At 55.7% G+C, this 23,873-nt stretch overlaps 1 protein-coding gene across 10 annotated transcripts in view; it reads right to left on the bottom strand.

Moving 5' to 3' along the window:
- Positions 1-3,452: 3,452 nt before the first annotated feature.
- The window catches only part of NFASC (neurofascin), a 155,027-nt gene continuing 134,606 nt past the window's right edge, over positions 3,453-23,873 (bottom strand). For 4 of the 10 annotated variants that reach the window (XM_040985261.1, XM_040985260.1, XM_040985265.1 and 1 more), the window contains 4 exons: positions 23,266-23,280; positions 8,661-8,792; positions 6,468-6,537; positions 3,453-4,048 (listed from right to left, as the gene is read on the bottom strand). In XM_040985261.1, the coding sequence (XP_040841195.1) occupies positions 3,817-4,048; positions 6,468-6,537; positions 8,661-8,792; positions 23,266-23,280 (449 nt within the window). In that variant the 3' untranslated portion in view covers positions 3,453-3,816. Of the gene's footprint in view, positions 4,049-6,467; positions 6,538-8,660; positions 8,793-13,966; positions 14,120-15,211; positions 15,329-18,492; positions 18,721-23,265; positions 23,281-23,873 lie in introns of all 10 variants that reach the window. The other 6 variants (XM_040985257.1, XM_040985259.1, XM_040985258.1 and 3 more) reach the window with 3 other exon arrangements.

The following is a 23,873-nucleotide window of genomic DNA, read 5'->3' as shown; positions in this document are numbered from 1 at the left end:
ATCTGGGTGGGCTCTGGGTGATCCTGTGAGAGGCTGTCAGCGCTGTGGAACCTTGCTAGCTGAGGAGAAGGGAGGCATGTCCTGCCCAGCATGGAGTAAGGCCTGGTTTCACCTCACGTGTGGTGGCCCCACGCAGTCCAAGGAAGGGCTGCTGCTGTCTTCCAGCACACATGGACTCCTCTGGACACTTGAAGTTCTTGGACCAAATCATCTCTATTTCCCTTTAAACTGGGGACCTCCTGTACCTGCTCCTTGGCTGCCATGCAGGACACTCTGTTGGATCTAACCAAGATCATGGGCAGGGGCTGGCTGGAGGTGCCGCCATTCCCCTGGGGAGGGAGTCCCTGACAGTAGCCCTACTGATGAACAGCCTGTGAGGCGCCAACCCTTCAGAACATCAGCCAAGAAGGACCATACTCCCCCACCCCCTGATAAAAACAGATACAGTGAGGTTTAAGTCCAACTGCTTCCAGCCTAGGGTGCTAAGACTTGGTCCAGCTCTAGCACTGGCTAGAGCAGGTGCCATACAAGAGCTGTGCTAACCTTGGTTGAGGGAGGGGATCTCCCTTCCCCTGCAGGTCACTCTGTCTCTAGATTCTGCCTGGAGTCACTTGACTAAGGACCAAATTATGTGTGGCACCCACACATTACCCCCTGCATTACATCTCACACAGGCCTAGATGGACATGAAGACATGGAGACATCACCATAATCCAATGTGCCTCCATAGGGGGAAATATTCAAGAGTAACTGAACCAGGGGTGACAACAAAATACAGACAGGCTAAATAGCTGCTCCTGAGGGGCTGAGCAAAGAGGCTCAGAACGCAGGGCTGTCCTTAGCCCCACCCTGCAGGTATTGAGTGCCTAGCTCTGCCGGTCTTGCTGATCACATGGGCCAAGTTCTCCCTCTGCAGCCTCCTCCTACTTGTGTGGAGCCATTAGCAGCTTTAGCCACACAGGGCAGAACTGTCCCAACTCATCCCTTGCCTGGAGACTCCCAGGGTGATGAGCCCAGGAGAGTGTGGAGGATGCAACTGACCTCCCGTCGCAGTACCTGCTGCAGGGATAGCCATGGACAAAGAGCACAAGAAGGCGCAGCTCCACAACTGAGCATGTGCAACTTCTACAGTCACTGCCAGGCAACCTATCCTTCCCCGGCCAGGCAAGCTGGAGCACCCACAGCATCACCCACTTGGGGCACAGCTGTTGGTAGACAGGCTTTGGGGCAGTTGCTGGAGACACACAGATGGTAGGGAGGGCTGGACAATACTGCTTTCCTGCTGAGCTGGGGCAGACTCTGCAAAGGGCAGCCTCTATAACCCTGCAAACCATGCACTTCAGTCTCTGAGATCACTGAGCACCTGCTGCAAAATCTAGGTGTTTCAATCTCCCAATCTGCTCTTGCCTGAAGGGCTGTGATCCATTGGCCCTGCCAGTGGTGGTGCAGCAGCTCTTAGCAGCCACAGAACAACAGCCTGAGACAGAGAAAGGCAGCAGATTCTCTCAACATGTGGGGAGGATGGTTCAGAGCCTGGCAGGACACTAGAATTGGGTACAAAGAACTGGAGGAGAGCTCATCTCTCCCAAGACCCTATGACAGTAAAGGTGGGCAGGTGCCTATGCTGACACCCTTGGCCCCTTCCTGCCCGACAAGCCTGCTTTTGGTGCAGGGGCAGTGTGGACGATGGAGTGCCTGAGCAACAGAGCGCTGAGTTTACATCCTGGAATGGCCAGTCATTGGCTTGGCTCCCACACACTCTTCCCGCTGTCAAGGCCCTCCGTGACACTGGGCGGGGGCTGCAGGAATGCCCCGCTGTGTCATTGCTGCTGCTGGAGGACAGGACCCTGAACTCCCTCCCCAGCTGCCTGCTGTTTACCCTGTCCCCTTTCACCATTAGGGCTGTAGCATGGGCCCAAGGGCTGTGGTGCATCTAGGGTTCACAAACCACTTCTGGGTACTGGGTTCCGGTACCTTTTTCTGCAGATGCGGTGTGTGTGTCTATGGTCTTGATTATTAAGTGACACAAGCATTGCTAATACCATTGTGGCTTCAACATGTGGCAAAATGACGCTTTGACAAAGCCACTGAAGGACACCAGCCTTGTCCTGCCTGGGTTCCAGGGCCCAGCAGTTGTGCCCCTGGTGGGTGAGCCCTTCTTGTGGTGGGTGGGGCAGATTCATCCTCCTGGAACAGCCTCCTGCTGTGGCAGCAGCTCAAGACCTGCAGGCTCCACATCTTCCCTTCTCCCTTGCCGGCCACAAGGTCATGGGTACCTTTGGTTTCAAAGAGGATTAGGTGGGGATGGTGAAGGCAGCACCTTCACTCTGGCAACGGTAGGTCTGAGCGGCTCTTCTTGCAGCCCAGGGTAAGGGCCCATGAGTGGCTGCTTCAGTCCTGGCAGGGGGCATGGGCATTGCACAGGCCACCCACCAATAACATAAGACAGGCAGACGCTGGAGGCTTCGAGGCTTTGCAGGGAAGGGCTGGGCACCTGGGAGCTCCGGGGACAGACCAGAACTGCATAAGGCATACGAAGAGCATTGATGAGAGCCCCAGCCCGGGGCAGAGGGGAATCACAGCATGGTCAAGACAGTGCCACTTCAGGGGTCCCCTGATACATGTATACCCTCATGAAAGGATTGGCTGGCTTGGTCCCCGTGCACCTGCCATGTCGAACAGGAACCTCAGTATCATGCAGAGCTGACCGAGGCGAGGCTACCTGCTGGACTAGGGGTAAGAAGGCAGGGCAGGACAGGGCCTTACACCCCCAAACATACCAGCAGGGCTTTCGCAGCACCAGGTACCATCATCTGAGGGTAGCAGCCAAGACCCTTGGCAGGTGGGCAGGCACCCTCCACTCCCCTTCCCTGCATTCTGGTTTCACTGCAGGTACCGACCAATGCATGGAGGAAGGAGCACCCTCTAGACACAGGCACCATTTGCCAGGGGCCAACACCATGTACTGCTGCCTGAAGTTTGGCCCCCAAGGACAGTCTTCTCCACCCAAGCACATTCCCAATCCTCCAACTGCAGAGTTCGTGCAGTTTGCCTGTATCCTGGATTCTCTGGGTGGAGGGAAGATGGAGGAGCTAGAGGTATACTCGCCTCCCAAGTGAACTGCACAGAAAGGCAAGGAAGCCAGCACAGCTTCCTGCCAAAAATACTGTTGTCTTCAGAAGGGTGTCAAGGCCTGCTCCCTTAGTAACAGCCAGGCCCAAGGCGTAAGGGTCGTAACGGTCAGTGCATGGCAGAGGCATCCTTGGGCCGTCACCAGGCTGGTCTGGGGGGCGGCATGAATACTGGGGCTCCTGTCTGTCCTCTCCACCTGCTCCGGTAGGAGGAGCCACCTAGTCCCTCTCTCCCAGGGACACCTCTTCAAATAGGAAAAGGAAATGCAGACTCCAGGTGGTCCAAAGGGAAGAAGACACACAAAGCCCAAATCAACATAGTGAGAAGTACCGCAGCCAACAGAGTCGGTAAGCGCCGGAGCTGGGGTCAAAGGAGGGCAATGTGAAGTGGGGTCCAGGGCGGATGTCCAGGGTGGCTATGACAAGGGCAAAGGGCCCGGGGTTCCCTCTCCAGCCAGCTTAGTCATCGTTTGAGCTCTTCCACACTGGCGTACCTGGGAATATAGGGGGTTATTGGGAGGGAGCATGTGGGTAGCTGGGTGGTTCCCCAGGAACCCTCCCATGCTGTACCCTTGTCCCAGAAGGTGATGGTGGCTGTGTAGTAGGGTCTGCAGCGGCTTCATCTCCCTCTCTCCCCTCTTCCCTCTTGCAAAGTAGTGAGTGGCTGTGCCCTGGGCGGGCTCCGCTAGGCCAGAGAATAGATGGCATTGACAGGGGACGTGGCCTCCGAGCTTTCGTTGCCCTCTGTCTCGTCCTTGTCCTTTTTGACCGTGTACTGGCCGATGAAGGAGCCGTCCTCGTTGAACTGGCCCTCCCCACCCTCGCCGTAGTCCACCAGGCTGTCATCGCTCTCCTGCTGCTTGATGGTGCCGTCCAGGGACGTCTGGCTTCCCTGCAGGGGCTTGTTGTCCTCATCACTGGCCACAGAGAGACATACAATCAAGAGGCCAGCCCCTGCCCATCACACACGGTGCACAAAGGGGAAACTGAGGGTCCAAGTACCTGGTGTGTCCTCCAAAGCCAAGTGCCGGGTCACACAGAGCAGAGCCTGGAGCCCATACTTTGGGGGGTTGCTGGGCAAGGGTCCCCTCCATGAGGCTGGACCACCATGGAGGAGGTGGGGAGAGGCATGGTCACAGACTGTGAGTTGCAGCTGGGGTGGGGATTTCTGGGCCTTCTTTTAGAGGTTCTATGGCCTGGCCTTAGTGTGCTGTCAAGGATGCCTGGGTCAGCCATGACCTTTCATGACCTGAGGCTCCTGGGGCAAGGCTTTGCCCTTGACAAAAGGATGAAGCTGCCCCCATGTTTTGGCCTCTCAGCCTTCCTGCTGTTTCCGATACTGGGTGTATCATAAGCAGATGCTGGGATCTAGCAGGTGAAAGAGTGTGCAGGCAGCAGCATCAGGGGGTGGGGTGGGACACGCCAATAAGTGCCCTAGATCCTTCCCAGCCCCCTAGTGAGGTGCCAAGGTCCTTTTTTAAGCCCCTCCTATAATGAAGGAACTTCTGTATGAGAAGGCAGGACCCAGCCTCTGTCTTCCTTCACAGCCCAAGGCGTGCTTGCTGTTGCTTTACCAAGAGGGAGTCTCTGAACTGAGGGAGTGGCACAGCTGGTTCTAATCACAGCACTCAAAAAGTCATCTGTTTCTCCCATGGATAAAACTGTTGTCCAGCTTGGTCATGGGTGGTTCATTTAGGGCAGTGCCAGGTGCAGGCAGGGTAATGCCATGTCTGGGGAAGAAGGGGACTTCCACTTTCATGTAACTGCACCCCACCCCAGCCCAGGAGCCCACTTGGCCATCATAAATTCCCTAAAGAGCACAGCATCACTGACCAATCCAAGGCAGGTCGTGAACACCACAGACTAACCAGGAACCTGGACCACACACATCAGTACCAATTCTAATGCATCAAAACTTTTTTACCCCTGATTATTTAGGGAGCCTGGGAATTAAGCAATAACTGCCCAGGTCCTTGCTCAGAGTTTTGCAATAAGCATCTCTATTCTTCCACCACTCAGCTTTCTGCATGTCAGGTAAGGAGACTCCAGTTTGGGGGTCCTATAACAATGCTTCTAATGAATTTGGGGTGTTGTTTAGCAACACTCACAAGTGGGGTGAGCTGGGAGGCCTGCTGCATAAGAAGGAACCAGGTCCTGGGCACAGACCCCCGCAAGTTGGGATGTTAGCTGTGCTCCCCAGGAGATCGGGGCTGCCCCTCTCACACCATGCCAGCATCTTCTCTGGCACTGTGCCCCTCCTTCCAGGAAAACTCTGTCTGCCCTTTAGGTTCAGAGGGAGACCAGGTGCTGCCAGCTGCCCTGTAGTGGGGAGGCGTACTCCCAGGCGGGAGGCAGCCCAAAGCAGCAGCAGGAGTCTCGGTCCCCGCAGGTGGGACCACAGTGGTTCCTGGCAGCCTGAGCAGTCACAACGCATCCTCCCCTGCTCACACTGGGTCCTTCCCGGTACGCAGAAAACTGCTGGCTGGCTGACCATCTAAGGCAGGCTGTGTGTCCCCACCTAATAGCAAGAGCAGAAGAGGTGGCTGTCCGGGAAACACACAGGGTGCTAGAGGGTAGAAAGAAGCTACCAGGGTCTCTACTCTCCTGCAGGCTTTTGAGACTGTGTTATACAATGTGGGGGGATCCCTATCCTATTTGCAAACACTAGGCCAAGTGCAGAGGTGCCCCAGTCAGGGGAGGGGTTCGGCCAAGCTCTTGTGGGGCACGGGAGTCTGGTCTGGAAAGGATAGATCTAAGTGGATTTGAATAATTAGAGGTGCCCTCGTCCTGCCACCTGTCAGTCTTGCCTCCAAGAGACCATTAGGGGTCTGGGGGCAGACAGAGGGGAGAGAGACAGAGACTGCCCCCCTCCTAGACCCCCGCTAGAAGGTGTTTGGCACCTGAGCCACAAGCTTCCTGCCCCAAGAGATGCCTCTCCAAGGCCTATGGCTGCCCTGCACTCAGAGATAGCCCCAGGTTCAGGAGGAAAAGGCCCAGGATCCACTCCCCCACCCCACTCCTGCCATTCACATCTGGAGGTTTTAAGACCACGCTGCCTTCTGGAATGTCACTTCCAAGTTGGGGGTGTGGGCAAAGGGGAGGCCTGAGGCAGAGGGGATCGCAGCAAAAGAGGCTGAGGGCTCATTTTCACAGTAAAAAGGTGGAAGGCTATAAAGCAGGAGCTTATTATATTTGAGGTGGCCAGTGGATTGAATGAATGCCACAGAACAAACAGATGGTGTAAGGGTACCTGCAACCCTTGCCATGGTACCACCAGAGGGGCAGAAGGGACAGTGTGCTGGCACATGGACACAGGGAAGGGTGGAACTCACGCACCTGTAGTCGAAGGAACCATCCTCTTCTTTGGGGTCCTCGGGGCCAAGAGGAACATCCTTCTTCTCTCGCACTTGGTCAGCAAGAGAAGCAGAGACACAGGGCAAGTAAGGAGAGAGCAGGTGCCCGCCGTCCAGGGTGCAGCGGAATGTAAGAGGCCCGGCCTGGCCCCTACTCCCTGGTGCTGGCTTCCCACACTCAACCAGCTGCCCACTCCTCCTGCCTCCTCCCCGCTCTCCTCTTCTTGCAGCTCCATTCACAGCTGCAATCTCACCCCCACCCCAGTGCCTTCCCCAAACTCCAGGATCCATTCTTTGCCAAAGACACATCCTCTTCTGTTCACACATTTTCCTTCTGCTCAAAACCAGAATGATTTGTGTGCATTTTGCAGGTCTGCAACAGAAGCAGCTCATTCCCTGAGGCCTGTGTGTGTGTGTGTGTGTGTGTGTGTGGCATGCCTTCCTGCTGGCATCTCCCCTTCCTGTACCCGCTCTTCTGTGATGTTTGAGCCCAGAGGAGGCCTTGCTTGCTGTGCTCTCTGCTGCTTGCTATGTCCTTGGGGAGAAAGCTCTTTTCTCCTCGGCTCCCTGTCACCTGGTCCAGAGGCTGGTATGTGGTGGGCACAGGGCAAGAAAGTCACCTCAATTTCAGGTGTGGCAAACTGAGGTCTTCAGATGTGAAGAACACATCAGTGATGGGTCACTCAACTTTGTAACATGCTAGGGCTTACCCTGTAGCTGAAGGGAAGCAGCTTAGCTGTGAAGAACTTTCTGGAATGGGGCACTTTATGGAAGGGGCCAAGACAGGCTCAGAGGGCTATCTGACAAGTTCCTCCAGAAGCTAAGATCCACCCAGCATGCGCATGAACTCACTGGGTCTACCTTTGTGCTAGTGGCAGACGGAGGCTGCCTGCTCCTGGACCCCGACTTTCTCTTTTGCAGAAGAAAAACCACCATAAACGACCCAGCATGACAAGGTGAAAGCAAATGGCCCTGGCTGGCAAGGGCTCCTGATCTTCCACACTCTCTGATGCAAGCAGAGGCGAGGGTTTTAGAATCCCAGAGTTCCCGGAGGAGCAGCAGGAAAGGACATGGAGCAGACATTCTCATCCCCTCCACTTCCTTCATGCTGGGTTCCAGTAGGGCTGGGGTTGGGTGATGGGGCTCTCACGGGGAGCAGCAAGAGCTACACTCTGAGGCATCTGCTCTCCTGTCTCCTGTCACCCTCCCCACCCTGCCCTGCAACAGAAGAGGGCTCTGGACACCAGACACCAGAGGCCGAGCTCCTTGGCCTTGGCGTGTCTGGCTGCAGGCAAGCTCTGGAGGAGAAAAATGCCTCTGGGACTCCAGGGGAGCCCAAAACCCTTTAAAGGGGCACCCCCATCTCACATCCCCCAGCCCTATTCTCTGCCTGCCCCTGTGTGAGTAGAAGGGTCTAGGACTCTGCACCCTCATCTGCAGCCTTGCATGTTGTGTCCCTGTGTCTAAGTGCTTCTCTTCCCTGGTCTGACACACAGACATGCCTTTTCCCTCCCCAGGATACTCTAATGGGATGCAGGCTGGGAAAGCCCAGGCAGTGAGCAGATGGGCAGTGGGTCCTGGGGAGGGAAGCTCCTTCCTCCCTGAGGTGGACTTCTTGCTGTGCCCCCTGCACCTGCTGGGATGGGGGGTGCCCTCCTCCAACTCAAGCAAGCTGAACACACTCACAGGCTTGCTGGCAGCCCAAAGACACCCAGAGCAGCAGCAGGAGGACGCGCCACAAGCCTACCAAGGGACACAGTAGTTCCTTGGTGCTGGCTGGCATGGCACCCCCAAGAGAGATGCCTGTTGCTAATCTGGGTATCTGTTCCTGGGTTCACCTGGATACTTCCTGATCCAGCTTACCTTGGTACTGATCCATGGCTCAGCTGGGTACTTTCCCTGGCTCAGCTAGGTACTTTCCCTAGCTCACCTGGATACTGTCCCTTGAGTCATTTGGGTTCCTGACCCTTGCTTGGCTCACCTGGGTTATTGCCCCCAGAGCTCACATGGCTACTGTCCCTTGGCTTACCTGGATACTGCCCCCTGAGCTCACCTGGGTGCTTTGCCCCGGCTCACATGGGTGCTGTCCCCTGGCTTACCTGGATACTGCCCCTCCCAGCTTACCTGGTCATGGGCATACATGTCTCTTAGCTCACCCGGGTACTTCCCAGCTCACCTGGGTACTTGCCGCCGCGACTCCTCTTGATGAAGCAGACGATGAGCAGGATCAGCACCAGGAGGGCGATGGCACACATGAGTCCGATGAACCAGCCCTGCGTGGCGATATCTGCCTGGTTGTTGGTGTAAGCTGGCAGGGAAGCCGGAAGCAAAGGCATGAGTGATCTTGTGGGGCACGTGAGGAGGTGGGATGAGAGAAAGCCGCAGCTATCTCATGTGGTCTCGCTCCTGGAGCCTAACACTCCACCTAGCAGCCCTCTGACAAAAGCCATCCCACAAAACGGAAAAAAATAAAATCACTTGGGAGCCAAGGTTAAAAGATGAGGAAAGAGGCAAAGGAAAGAGTGGAGGGAGCAGAGAAGAAGCAGAAGGCGGCAGGAGGGAAACATCCATTGAGGACGTGGCAGGGACCTAAGATGCACAGAGGTGGCCATGGACGAATGCGTTTCCCTCAAGGGAGCCAGGGTGGAGAAAGACCGGCCTCTTCATTGAGTGGGGGCTCTGACCACACCGTGGTAGGTCTGGGCAGGTGCACAGTGCTGGGGTGGCCATCCCCAGCAGGTCATGGGCTCGGCACTTTCTGAGTTCTGCTTTCTTTCTTCCCCTGCCCCCACTGCCACCCTGGGGTATTGACAGGCTGACTTACCCCGACCCTGGCCCCTGGGCAGTAATACACTGCGTGTCCCTACCTGTGTGTGTGCAGACCTATTTCAAGGGAACAGACCCTGCTGTGATGCTTTGGGGTTGGGGGACATACATGGGTAGGTCTGGAGTCACCTGATTGATTCAGGTGCCCCTGTTAGGCCAGGGGAGCAGGTTGGAGTTAGGGCTACACAGCAAAAGGGGCAGTTCCTGAAATGCCATACCAAGAGAGGGGTGAGTCTGTGGGACAGAATTCACTCCAGAAGGCCTAGGGACAGGACCTTTGCATCTATCTGCCTTCCCTGGACAGCTCCTGACAAAGATCACATCCCTGGAAAGGCCTCTCCAGCTTAAGCCAGCCCCGCCTTTCTCTCCCGGAGCACTATAATTTCTCTCTCTCATAGTAGTAGTAGTTGCGCCCGCTGGATGTACTGCTGCTGGCAATTCACACTTACAGGCATTATCTAATGGTGTCTTTTTTTTTTTCCTTTCACACTCATTTCACAGATGAGGAAACTGAGGCATAGGGAGGGTGAGGGACTTGCTGGAAGTCAAGGGGCTGGCGACTGGAGGTGCTGGACATGCCCAGAAAATCCCTACTTCTGACTGTGCCATTCTTGCCGCTCAGCCTGCAGCTACCTCCTGGAGGGAGGGGCTGGTCAGGCGTACCAGGGACTGGTAGCTCCCCAGGGACTGGCAGCAAAGGTTCTTGCTTCACCATCTTCATGCAGCCCCTCCCCAGCCATGGCCTGGGGGGTGGGACACTTCTTCCCTTCAACTTGACCCTGCCCTCCCTTTCCACACCACCACACAATCCAGCTTGCCTCAGTCCCCTGCTGTGGGTCTCTGCATGTTTCAGCTCTCACCTGGGATGCAGGCCCAGGCTGAGGCCATGGCCATTGCTGTCTGTGTCCTACTCCAAGTGGGTCCTGGCTGTTACTGCCCTGGACCTGTCCTTCCTGTCTCTGTCCCTGCAGTGCTGCTCCCCCATGCCTGCTCTGCGCTCCATCAGCAATGACCTCAGGTGTCAAGCACACAGTTGAACCCCGATCTCCTTCCTGCCACAGACCAGGACTCTCTTCTCCCTCTCCAGAGAAGCTCCTCCCTTCCTCCATCCCTCCCTAAGGGGACCCCGTGCCCCTTCCCTGGACCCCTATCCCCTAAGGCCCTCGGGGATTCCTCTTTGCAATTAGACACATGGAGGTTTCCCATGTCTTAAAACCAAACCCCGAGGAGATGTCCACATATTCCTCTCCACCAGTTCATGCACCCCCTTTTACAGCAACTCCTGAATTTCTCCACTCCCTGCTGACCCCTATCCTCATGCCCTGTGAGCTTGGGCTCCCCTCTCCTGCACCCCTTGGTGTCCAGGGATGCCATGAGAACCAACAGCATTCTACCCCGGGAAGCCTGCATCACGTCCTGCCAAAGAACATCATGTCTCGGAATGGTAGGCTTCCTGGGTGTCCCTTTGGGCCTCTTGTCCTTCTTACCCCGGAGCCCTGGCCCATCTTCCCCGTACTCCTTCCAACTCATGCCTTCTCTCAACAACAACTCCATACAACCCTAACGTTCATTGTTCTGTTTCCTGGGTCCTGGTGTCTCATCCCAGTCGGCCCTGTGTGTCCTTGTATCCTGCATCTGTCATTTAACCACTGTCATGGGGACATGGTCAGGCCCTTGATGGCTGTACCTTTCCCGAGCATGGATATTGTCATTGTGCCCTAAGTGACAGAATACAAGGACTATGTAAATAGCGTTCACATGGAGTTGGTACTGTCTAGGGGATGATTTAAGTAGTCAGGAGGATGTGTATAGGTGATATGCAAATACTATGCCATTTTACATATGGGACTTGCATATCTGTGGATTTTGACAGCCACAGGGAATCCTCTGGAGCCCGTGTCCTGCTAACACCTAGTGATGACCACATATGATTACAGCCTCCCATGACAGGTGGTTAGTGACCAATCACTGACAGAGCAACCTGATCCTAACTTACCAAGGTTAGCCTGGGATCCCCATTTCATGCACCCTGCCCATGCACTGGGAGGCGGGATAGGAACCTGTGTGTGCACCTGGCTTGCAGGTCTGCAGTGCCGACTTCACCATCACCTGCCTGGTGCTGCTGCCAGTCTTTGACAATTTCTTCCAAAGATTCCCCCCACTTTCCCCTGGGAGAGAACATCATGGCCCCAGGCAGCGCACTGGACAGTAAGCTCTGACCCTGATAGTGCCAGGTGAAGGGCACATGTCACCTCCCACTCTAGCTGAAATGCCCAGGACTTTCCTGGGAGGCTAGGGCACAGATGGCTGTGGAATTGGGAGTTCGGTGGCCTCAACCATACCCTCATCAAAGTGACTTGCTTTGGGGAACCGGGAGGAGTTCAAGACGTGATGATTTCACTTAGAATGTGACCTCATGGCTCGATGGAACCTCCTTCCAGATCCCTGTGGGTCCAGCACAGCGACACCCAGAGGCCAGGGTGTGTCGATCCCCTCGGCTTATAGCTGAGTGGCTGTTGGCAAACGCATGAATGCCTCTCACTGTAACCCGACTGCAGCCTCATCCCAGCATGTTAAAGTTGACAGCCCCACAGAGTCCTGCAGTCCCCGCAAGTCTCTTTGGCTTAAAAAGCTTCCAGCAGATGATTCACTTTCCACTGGGATCTTTCTGGCGAGAGCCAGGACTGCCAGCATGCCAGCACACCAGCACGCGAGCAGCTGCTAATGGTTCCCTTCCATTTCCTCCTGGAACTGCTGCAGCGGGTTCGAGGCTGAGGATGAAGTACTGGCCTGAGGTTGCCTAAGTGACAGGTGGTGGCAGCCCAGAGATGCTCACTGATTCCTGCTTTGATGAGACCCAGGCATCTGGGGGACTGGACCGGGCACTGTAACCCACCCACAGCAAAGAGGGTGCCTTTTTGAGGGCACAGACCCCATTCACAGACGCACACTGACTTGGGAACATGAAAAGCTTCATCTTCCCTATGTGGCTTGCACAGCAATTTCCAGCTCCCCTGCAAGGGAACAAAGCATGCTCAGAGCCAGGGGCAGAAGCGTATTCACCCCAGCTTGCCCTGGGAGGTGTCCGGGGTGACCTGTCAGTACCGAGGCTTCTGAATTCCCAGACCCAACTCAGGCAGAGAGAGGAGACTTCTGGAAGCACGGATAGGCGTGTGCTGTGTGAACACCCTGAAGCAGATTAGGGCAGTTTCTGAGGACTCTCTCTTCCTAACCCTCACCGACAGCCTGGGGCTTAGTACCCAGAGAAGCCCACATCTCAAAGCAGACCGTGCCAACTCAGCAGCATTTCCCCGGGTTGGAGCTCCATCCTCAATCATCCCTGCTTCCTGCCACTGCGAGACTCAAGTTGGCAAGGAAGCCAAATCAAACACATGCACCAATAAGCAAGTGCTTGGAACTCTAGCCGGCTCAAAGAGCAGCCTGCCACATCCTGCCACCTGCTCCACCCCGCTGGTCACCTGTCCAGCTTCTTTGCTTGGCTCTCCTTGGAACTGGACGGGCTGGGCTGTTCACTCAGAGGTCCTGCAGGGAATTGAACTGCTAGCTTCCGGCAGGCAGCCAGAACCCCAGAGGCTGGATGGCAGATGGCCCCAGGGGAACAAGCGGGAGGGGGAGGGGTGGCTGCACCACATATGTAAATGGGCAGTGAGTCCAGAGGAGCAGTCTTGCTGGGCCAGGCACCAGGAGAGTCATGAATATTTAAGTCACACTCAGAGTCCATATAAATCATGTTGGGCCCCTCCCCCACCCTTTGTGTCTAATAACCCGCATCTGATTAGGACACCCCTGGCATGGGGACTGATCCTTTTTTTCTTCCTCTTTCCTCCATGTGATCCTCAGCCCCAGGGCTTAGCACACGGGGCACTTGGCAACTCCTTGCCTGGTTTTAAAGCTGCACACACTTAGCCAAGCCAGTGCCCTCATGGGCTCCAGACGGCCATCCACCTCGATGGTTCAAAATGCCCAGGGCTTGCTCTCTTCCCAGAACACTAGTTGGGGGAGCTTCCCATTCACTGGGATGCCTGAAGAAGCCTCTTCACCACCAAGTGGGGAATCTGGAAGCCGCAGCCCTCCAGCTCCACGGCAGTTCTGATCATGGTGACCTCTTGAAGGCTTCCTCCTCTCTCCCAGGACCACTAAAGCCACTTGCTCCAGATTGAGTGAAACTTGGGACCAGAATTCAATCAGAAACAAAGCTGCTCCTCCACATCATGTAGCCCACCATGCAAGGTGACACAGAACACAGCAGCGGAGAGGCAGTTCCACGCCACTGAGACCTTAAGCTATTCACCCCTTGATCCCACATGCAGCAGAAAAGCCCTGCTCACATGGGGTAGGTGGCCCTCCTCTGCATCCTTCCTCAGACCCATACCCAGCGACACCAAGGTTCACAGACACCAAGTCCTTTTGTCCCAAATGCTCTTAGCCTCTGCCTACCTTTGACTCGCACATGGCCCTGTGGGGTCAAAACCAAGGCTTCCTCTCTATGACGCATGCACGTGGCTTCCAGGGGCCTCCGATGGATGGATCACAATAGCCATGAGGCACCATGCAAGGTGGGGAGGGGGCGGAAGCTGAGGAGGAGAACGAGATGTGCCATGCTCACAGGGGATGGCCAGCCAGCTCCCCTCTCACCTGTACTGGTCATAAAGGTGATGACGGTACTGCTGACGCCCTCGTTGTCCCGGGAATAAACCCGCAACGTGTACGTCATGCCGGGATAGAGGTCTGTGAGCTGTATGGGCTGGGCCTGGGCCTTAACAGGGACAGTTTTTTTCGTATGGTTGCCTGGGGAACAGAAATCTCAATCAGCCTAGAGCCAGGCCCTGGGAGCTGGAGAAAGAACACTTAGGTTCCTGGTCACCTGTGAAAGGTAGAGAGGGTGGGGCAAGGGCCAGGGACCCACGAGTGCAGGGCACCACACAGTCAGGCAGTCCCCCAACACCCTATCCATGCACAATGACCTTCCGCTGAGGGCATGACCCCCGCTCCCGAAACGCCGTATCCTCGCAGCAGTCTGACCCACTTTCATCCCTCTCAGCCTATCAGCCCACACACTGCAGTCCTGGAGGCAACTGGGAGCATGCTGCCTGGCACCTGGTCATGGGACGGGACTCTGTTTTCTCAATGCTGGTGCCAGGAGACACAGGTGAATGGATGCCAGGTTCTGTGGGTGCAAACCCCTTCTCTGGACACACACAACAGGGGACCGGCTTTGATCCTTCCTCTAAGTCAGCTTGGGGTAAACTTCTGGTTTGGGAGAGCCAGCCTGGCTGCTTAGAGCATGGGCCATAGAGGCTCAGGGAGATGGGGCTGATGCCAAGAGCAGGAGGCTTCTGGGAGACAGTGCAGAGCACCTGGCTGTACCTGCATCTGGGCCCTCCTCCCCAGGTCCCAAGAGCTCACATGGAATGAGCAGGCAGCTCAATCCCCTATTCAGCTCACTGGGACCGCAGACATTCTCTGCAAGCAGAGCGGTTATAGCCCACGACTATGCACCTCTCAGGTGGAGATGCTGAAATAGTCAGAGTTTGACTGGGAGATCAATACAGAAGCGAGAACTGGTTCTCACACAAAGTACTTGGACCCATACCCCAGGCAGGAGAGAGACAAATTCCTGCACAGTGCTTTCAACCCGAGGCTGTCACTAATGGCTTCGGGAGCCCCTTCCTTCTCCTGTGGCCTCCTTCTCCCACCTCACATCTGCTTGGGTGTGGATCGATTTCATTTAAGCCATAATGAAGCCAAGCTAAAAGGCCTCTCTGAGCCTGGGGAGGGGGAGTCCACAGGATCTGTTTAATGGCATCTACCACTCCCTGGCGCCGCCGCTGCTGCCACTGCCGCCGCCACCACCACCACCACCCGCACAGCAATGCTTACTGTCAATGTACTCAACCACAAAGTCGGTTCCAGGCCCAAAATTGTGCTTCCAGGTGATGTTGGCCCATTTACTGTTGGGGAGCACTGTGACGTTCCATATGGACTGCTCATCAGGGGCTGGTGGATGGGCTAGAAGAGGAGTTAGTGATGAGGAAGGAGGCAGGAGTGGAGACATAGGAAGAGACATGTGCACATGCACACAGGCTCACGTGCACACACACAAACACACACGTGCGCAAGGTCAGCAAGGGAAGGGCAGAGTCTAAAGTGGACATTCACAAAAGTCGCTGTCTAACAATAAGAAGGGGCAAACAGGAGGATGGGACATTTGGGGCAGCTCGCTGCTGTGCACCCACACAGGTGAGACTATGAGTGGAACTTGGTTTCTCCACCCAATGACCTTGGAGCCGCTCTCCTGGGCTTCTACAGCCCCTGTCAGGAATTTAAACAGCGAGAGAAGAGGGCCCACAGGCCAGGAAGGCAGGAAGGAGCTTGCCTTTAAAGCCCAAGCAGGACTTCTGGCAGGGAAGCCTGGAGAAAGTGTGGAGAAACCTTGTTGGGTTCCTGAGCTGCAGGAGGGCATGGAAACAGAGAGCCTAGGGCTGGGGCAGCTCTAAGGGACAGCCAAGCTGATGGCCCCATACTGCTGGAAGTGCCTGGGAGCCTGGAACCCCAGGGTTTTGACCAGAGACAGTAACACCCTTCCTCTCCCTTCCATGGGTTAGAGGGCACGGAGAGATGATAGCTCCTCTCTGACACTCAGCCTTCGCTGCTGGCCCAGACCCCAAAAGAGCCCTGTGTAGTAGCGTCTTGGCCCACAGGGTCTTCAAGGCTGGATCTCAGGCCGTGCAGAGGACTTGAGTGATCAAGCTCTGAAGAGCTGGCGGCCGCTTTATTTATGAAAGCCGTGACGCCGTCTGAACCCCCAGTCCGTGTACGGCAGGATGGCACTCTTCAAACACCATCATTTTCCGGGAGTCCCAGTGGTCTGATTACCCCATTTTCCAGCAAAAACTTAATAGTGGAACACTAGCTTGGAGCCTCATATTTCAAAGACATTACAAGTGCAGCTCCTACATATTTTATTAGCATACGAGAGGGCACTGTCACCAGCTCACTTGTCAAAAATAAATGAGCAGAGGACATTGGTGATGCATCTATTCAGGATCTATGGGGTGTGTACCTGAGTCTGCAGGGCTGGGGAAAATGAGGAATGGTCTTGAAACAAGGGCTTTCTCGACCACAACCTTGGCAGGTGTACTGGTTCCCTGGTGACCAAGATCCAGGTTAGGGGAGGGGCCAAGAAACAGACTGCACTAATGGCCCTGCACAGCTGTCTCCAGGGGGAGGTATGTGTGTGTGCTGGGGAGCTGGGGGTGGGGAATCTTATCCGCCAGGTGTTTCCGCTGTGCTCCTTCCGCCACCTCAAAACCCAGCTCCTCAAAATTCTGCAGTTCTTGCTAGTGGGCAGGAATTATGATTGGTACAATGACTAGAGTTCAAATACACTCTGGGTATGAGGATTCGGGTACTGTTAAGACATGTCAGAATGGATTAGAGGTGGGCCTGGAGGAAGCATTGCCCTGCATAGAGATGAAGGTGGTGGCCCTTCCAGAATTGGAAAGCTTCCAGAGAAGGAGCAGCAAGAGGAAGTGCCAGTAATTAAAAACCAAAACATGAGCCTGAGAGGGATGCCTGGTGCTGCTGACTCTGCTCTTGGTGCCTGAAAAAGCCAGGGACCATGAAAGCCCACAGCACCCTAAACAACAGATGCTTAGGAGACATTTTACCCCGGGACGTAGAGCCTGGTAAGGATTTACATTCATTTCAAAGCAAAGGCTCATGAGCATCTTAGCCACTCTACATCACTAAGAGAAGGGCAGGTGCTGCAGGACCATGCACCGGCTCTCAGTGAGTTCAGAACCATAACCATGTGCAACGGGACACAACTGGGAGTGTGAGTCCCTGGGACCAATTCTAAGGGATAGCAAGGGGAGACACCACTCCCTGCACTCGTGGTGCACTGTCCCTTAGAGCTCACAGTGGTCTTAGGGCACAGAGGCCCACCTGAAGGGAAAGATGCCTCCCTGATGTCCCAAAGAGTGCCAGCCACCAAGTGGCTGTCGACAGCTCCTAACAGCTGAGCGGTTTTCCTTGGGGTGACACGTCTCTAAAATGCATGCTGCTGAACTCTTCGATACCGTGCCTTTGCAGGGAGGCAGTGTGTGTGAAGTCTGAGGGCCATGTTGCCAGCTTTGGGTCACCTACCTCTCCTGGTCATTGACTTCAGCCATACTGTTGCATTAAAAGGCATCTCACATGGGCAATGAGCCTCCACCCTGGTGGGCAGGATGGGAGGACACAGAGGCCTTGTGGTGGGGAGAGGGACGTGCCCAGGACATAGGCAGTGACAGGTGGAGACCTAAATTCTGCAAATGCTGGAAGAGTTTGCATGCTTCCTGCCAGCCCAGCTGGCTGTCACGTGGAGTTCTTAGCTGCCTGTGGGCTTAGCAGGTTAGAGATCCTGCCCTGTGCAGGGATAAGTCTGACGCTTGGTGCCTGGTAGTGTCACCACCCCCCTGTAGTTGGGAAGGCGGAGCAGACAGGCTCCATTGCCCATTCAGGGACATTCAGGGATGGCATATTCTTCTGGCTCAACAGGCTAGCCCTGCACCAACTTTTACCAGGGGCCAGGGAATGGCTGCAACTTGCCCTGCACGCATGCACATGGGGGCTCAGGGAATACAAGTTGGACAGGCAAGGGAGCTCCCCAAGCACGACAGGCCTCCGTGGCAGGCTCTGACTTCTTACAAGTCTGCAAGTGTTCCTTGGGAGACATGGGGCCGGGATGGAACAGAGCTGCTGGGTACACCTGTCGCTTCCGGCTTCCTCTGTCCTGCACAACTAGACGTGGCTGTGGCCAGAGGAAGAGGCCCTCAAGCTGGCTGCACTGGGCTGGCCACCATTTCTTCCTGATTCTGCATGCCCCCCACACCCCACAACAGAGTGCTTAGAATGTAGCCAGAAGCAGCCCTACCCTCTTGGGGGTCCCTGGCCTAGGAGCCAAGCCCTCTGGCAAAATATAAGGCTCCAAGGCTGATATAAGGTGTCTGGAGCAATGTGTGCCTGGCTCAGATCCACGTCACTTGTAAATGTGCAAAGTAGAAACTAAGGGAGGTGGCAGCAAGCAGCACCCCAGCGCCACCTCCCCTTAATGGTCCATCTGAGACAGCAGGGGAGGCAGGCCAGGAGGGGCAGGGTGCGCCAGTGTTGCGCAGTACCGGATTCCTGTATCTTAGTCCTCGTGGTGGTGGCCGGAGGACTCTCCGTGGTGGTGGTGGTGGTAGCAGCCGTGGTGCTTGTAGTAGTTGTGGCGACAGTGGTGGTAGGTGCGGCAGTTGGGACGGTGGGAACTGCCGTGGCTTCAGTGGTGGCGACAAGGGCAGTAGCATCAGTACTGCTCACGGCGCCCGTGGCACCCACGGTGGTCGGGGGCCATGTGGGAGGAGCTGGGGGGAGATGTAAAACAGCCGAGTGCAGTTGGTTCGGTTGGGCCCACCCTGAACTCATGTGTGACAGCGTGCACAGCAGGCGGCTGGTGGGGTGATGGGGTTGGATGACCAGAAGCCTCCACAAGCAAATGGAAGGGCTCAAGATGCACTGCAGTGTAAGGAAACACAACCATGGGGTGAGGAAGAGAATGAAGCCCAGTGTGTGTTTCATTTTCTTCTCATGGTCTGTGTGGCTCCAAGCAACCAGCATGCACCCAGCCAAGGGCGAGGATGAGGATGGGAAGGGAATGCGTACAGAAACCCGCACACCTCAGGGACGGACGCACCGAGTCCCAAGCCAAGCACCATCCAGACACAGGCCCAAGCAGCACCAGTTGGCTCCAGCCCTGAAGCCCCAGCCTCAAGACGTGGGCAGGTGGCATGGCCCGTCTGCAGCCTCCGTTCCCGACCCTACCCTTCAGCATGGCCCTGTGCCATGCCTGTGGGGCTTCAGATAGCCACCTACACCCTGTACTACAGGTGGGCTGAGCCCACCCTGCCTGCAGCTCACCAGTCCTCTAGTCCTAGCTCTGGTTGAGCCCTCCCCTCAATCCCACCACCTTCTGCCTTTATTTCATTCCTCCCTTCTCTGCCCACGGGGCTCTCCCTGCAGTGGCTTCAATGCAGCATTTTGTCTGGGAAATTGAGGCTCAGGTACCCCAAGTGCTTCCTGTTTCTATTTGGATGTGGAAGAGACCCTCCGGAGTCCATAGCACCATTCTCCCAGCCCACAGGAGACACAGAAATCCTGGGCCACAAGCCGGGTTCCCCAGTGCAGGTTGGCACCTGGGGTGTGGACAGCTGTGGGTCTCCCATCCAGAGTCATGGGTCAGTTCTGGGGATGCCATCTCAGGATCAAGGATGCTAAGAAAGGACCACCCTGCCCTGCCCTTCCAAGTTCCAGAATACAGATACAGTTGCAAGCAGAAGAGTGACGGGTCATGTCAGAGAGAAGGCAACACCTGCTCCTTGCATTCCATTGCACGTGATCAAACCTGCGTCTATCTCCCACAGTAGACCCTGATGCGACACTGCGCAAGACCCTAGACACAAGCAGGTTAACTCTTCTTATCCCCCATCTCCAGTTTAGGAAAATGCCCTGGCTGGCTGTCTCCCCATGGGAAGGGGGGTAGGCCAGGGAGAACCGAGAAAGCAAGTTCTCAGGCAGAATGAGTTGGATCAATAAAAGTCTTCTCATTCTCCCAGGGTCTCTAACATTATAAGTCCCCCATGGAGAAAGATGGGATGTCCCAGGGTCCTGGTCACTTTCTTGCCTGGGTCCTGAGGGTGCTGATCATAGGAGTCCCTCTAGGGAGCAGTCCTATCTTTGCAGAGATTATCAGGCAAGTTAAAGGATCTAGTTCCCAAGCTTCAGCCAAGTTATAAACTAACACAGTGCTATCATTAACGCTTAGCATGCAGAAATCCATGCCCCTCCCATCAAGACACACAGCCAAGGAGACTTTGAGGCAAGGGTGAACTCTCCCAGGCCCGGGCACCCACAGGACCCCTCCTAGCAGCTCTGTGTGGCCAGCAGGAGCTGGACAGACCACTGCACTCACCTAGGAGAACTGCTCTAAATCACTTCCTTATCACAAACATCATCACAAATTTTCTAATAATCTCTGTCACACACAGTGAGTACAAGGATCCCTGGCCATGCCTGTGTGAAAGATAGCACCTCAGAACACTTCCTCTGAACTTGAACCACCCATGTTGCCCAGTGAGGACCCTGGAAGCCCCTTCCCACAGGCTCAGCACAGGTGCCATCTCCTGGGTGCCTGTTGCTAAGTCAGCCTTCCCAAAGCTGCACGCACACTGTCCCAGGGACTCTTGGGCCTCATGCAGAGAGCCACCGCCCCTCGCCAGTCTCTCATGGGACCACGTGTTTCCCAGGGTATTCTACTGAGCAGTTCTGGAGACAGGAGAAATGGTTCGAGCCTGTCCCCTCACTCAGCTATCACGGCTGCTACTCCCCCCACTGCTACTCACGGCCACCTGCCCCAGCTCTTCTCCCTCACACACAGTAGCAACAGCCTCAGGGCTCTGGTGAAGGACAGGAGAATGAAGACAGTCCCCAGGAGTACCTCCCTCAGAGCCACTCAGCTGTGTCACTGGCCCAAACCTTCACAGGGCCACCACATGGACAAGGAAGGCAGAGGCCAGAAGACATGAGCTGCCAGGGCTAGCATGGGGAGAGAAGGGTTGATAGAGGGGGAATGGTGCCGATCCAAGAGGCTCAAGGTATTTCCAGTGCTGGGGTTGAGAGAGACAAGATGGTCTGAGGCCAGAAGAGGGGCTGAGAATCAGAGAGGAGCATGGCTGTATAAGGATGCCCCTTCCAGCAACATCAGGAGCTGCGGTACTGAGTAGAGATCACCAGCAACTGAGAAGAGTGTAGGGACACCACCCCCCATCACTGACGGGGCCCCAGGGTGGCCAGCACAGAGTCCTACCTGAACAGAAGGTAGTGTGAACACTTCAGCTCACCCTACTGTGCATGGGAAGGGGCGTGCTCATGTCTGAGGCTCTCCCTGACCCAGGGTTCTGGGGAGCCATGAGTAGGAGGTGCAGAAGAACAGGGAGAGATGGCAGGGTTCGCTCATCACCCTCCCAAGAGCTACCCCACATTGCAGCTCTGAGCTGAGTCAAAGACAAGTGGTGGCAGCTTTCAGACATTCCGAGGGGGTATGAGAAGTCCAAAAATGTCCACATGGCATGTGGACTCCGCTGGCCAAGCCACAGATGGGCAGGCAGATGGGCAGCAGTCCTTGGAGGCTGCACATACAGGTGGACGGGAGGGATCATCTCCTCAGGCTGAGCCACCAACAGATCGGCCTGGGGAGGAGGGTGGGGAGAAGCGCCCAGATTTGGAGAGGAGAGGCAAGGAGCTGGCAGGCTGGGTGTCGGGCCCATGTCCAACATGCAGAACCTGAGCTCTGCGGCTTGGCACCTGTGCTGATGCAGAAGGCCCGGCCATGTGTAAGCAGAGAACAGTCGAGGAAATCGGCCCATCTCACTCAATACAATGTGCCAGCGGCCTCAACCATCGTGTTACATTCAGGCTGATGCCCATGAAACCACCTCATGGATGGATGAACGGAAACCCGGCTCATCCAGCGACACAGCATGACAGGTATGGATCTTGTCTAAATGGGAAATCAGAAGTGGGGTGTGTGGAACTGCACTGCTCCTCCCCCTTGCAACTGAGGGGCAACACAGATGGGCATAGATGCCCACTGGACCAGGCAAGTTTCCTGCTGCTGGTTCCACCTGCCCTGGGTTCTGGGCTGCCAAAAGTTGGGCAGTGGCTGGAGAGGGAGCTGTTTCACCAAGGCAGCATCTTTGCTTCACTCACATCCTACCTGACCCACATTTTATCATGTGCTATGGCAATCACAGGAGGGGAACCCACCTAAGCTCAAAGAGACCTTGTGGAGAGGCTGCTATGGAAGCTGAGGTCCAGGTGGTGGAGAGGGCTGGAGGAAGGTTAATGGCTGCTCACCACTGGGGCAAAAATAAAACCAAAAAACCCCAAAACCAAAAAAAAAAAAACCCTGCACACTGAAGGAAGCAGGGTGTGCAACAGAAAGAGAACCAATCTAGGATGCAAAAGGTTGGGTGAGCCAGCGTGGGGAGGGAACCAAATGGAACAAAATTCCTAAGTCACGCCATTCCCCGCCCCCCGATTTTCCACCAGCTTCACTTTGTCCCCAGCTGCCCACTGGGCTCGTTTGCTGCTTCGTTGCCCCACATTCACTTCCCACTCAGAGGGGCTCCAAGAAAGGCTGACAAAGGAGTCCAAAGAGCCCCATCACCTAAGCCTGACCTGCCTGCCAACTCCACGTGCCGCCCCCCACCCTCCACTGTGGAGCCCTGTCCCAAGCTCCAAGAGTGCAGGCTGTTCTTCAAGCTGCAGACTTGGAGGAGGTGAGCGGATCGCCAGCCCCCTAACACCCACTGAGACTCCAGTTCCTGGAGCCTCTGGCCCTTTCTACGTGAGGCTAGTTCCTTCTTACTGAGCAGCTCCTGAAGTGGCTGCCAAAGCTGGGGCTGGGCCCCCATGCAGCATGCAGAACCAGCATGCACAGCGTTCATCCTCTCAGGGCCTGGCAGCCTGCACCAGGAGCCATTGCATCTGACTTCCCAGGACCACTGCCATCACCCCTGCCAGCCCGAGGGCTCGGAGATGTCAGGGCTGGGCAGAGGGGCAGGGCGGACAGCTAGTTCCCAGGAAGTGGCTCTTGGGGAGCAGGTCTGGAGCCCTGGGCACAGGACTCCCTCTAAGCCAGCCTCCTCTTTGATGAGAAGTATAAAGCAAGTGTAGGGTAGGCCTCGCTTTACTCCCCTGGCTCCAGGCTCCATGCAGTCTGGCTAAGCAGCCACTGAAAGGGTGAGGCTGGAGCGTGCTTCAGCCCCAGCCACTCCCTCCTCCTCTGCTGGGGCTTCACCATCTGCATCGCCCCATGCCACGCCCCATTACCTCTGCGGCCGGTACGGTACCTGCAGTGGGAGTAGCTTCAGAACACAGCACCCAACATGGCCACAGAGAAGGAGAAAGGATGAGAGGGGAAGAGAAAAAAGAGCACAGATGAAACCACGATACCAGCATGCAGAGAAGGCATTGCTGGCTCACACCTGCCCCAGGACAGGCCACTGGGATGCTGGCTACTGCCCCGAGGGTATTGTGGGCGTTGTGGTCACCTCCACTGCCAATTCCTATATGGGGCTTGCCACATCAGCACCAGTTTGAGGCCTGGCTGTTCTACTCTGACACACCTGGGAAAGCAGTGCAAGATGGGTCAAGTGCCACCCACATTGAGACCTGGATTGAGTTCCAGGATCCTGGCTTCACCCTGGCCCAGTCCTGTTGCCTGCGGCCATCTAAGGAGTGAACCAGTGGCTGGGAGACATCTCCATCCCAATCTCTGCCACTTCGCCTTACAAATAAATAAAATACCTTAGGAAAAAAAATCTTTCTCACCTCTATGTAATTGCCGATCACTTAAGGATCATGACATTCTTAGCTCCTTCCCCAACGTTGGGGTGACCTTTATGAAGGTTGGGGAGCCCCTATGCTACCAGAAATTGGTGGCATAAGGTGCAGGTGG

Source organism: Ochotona curzoniae, unplaced genomic scaffold, assembly GCF_017591425.1.
Source record: "Ochotona curzoniae isolate NIBS_2020 unplaced genomic scaffold, NIBS_Ocur_1.0 contig_430, whole genome shotgun sequence".
Taxonomy (NCBI): domain Eukaryota; kingdom Metazoa; phylum Chordata; class Mammalia; order Lagomorpha; family Ochotonidae; genus Ochotona; species Ochotona curzoniae.
This window is presented reverse-complemented; position numbering and strand designations above follow the sequence as displayed.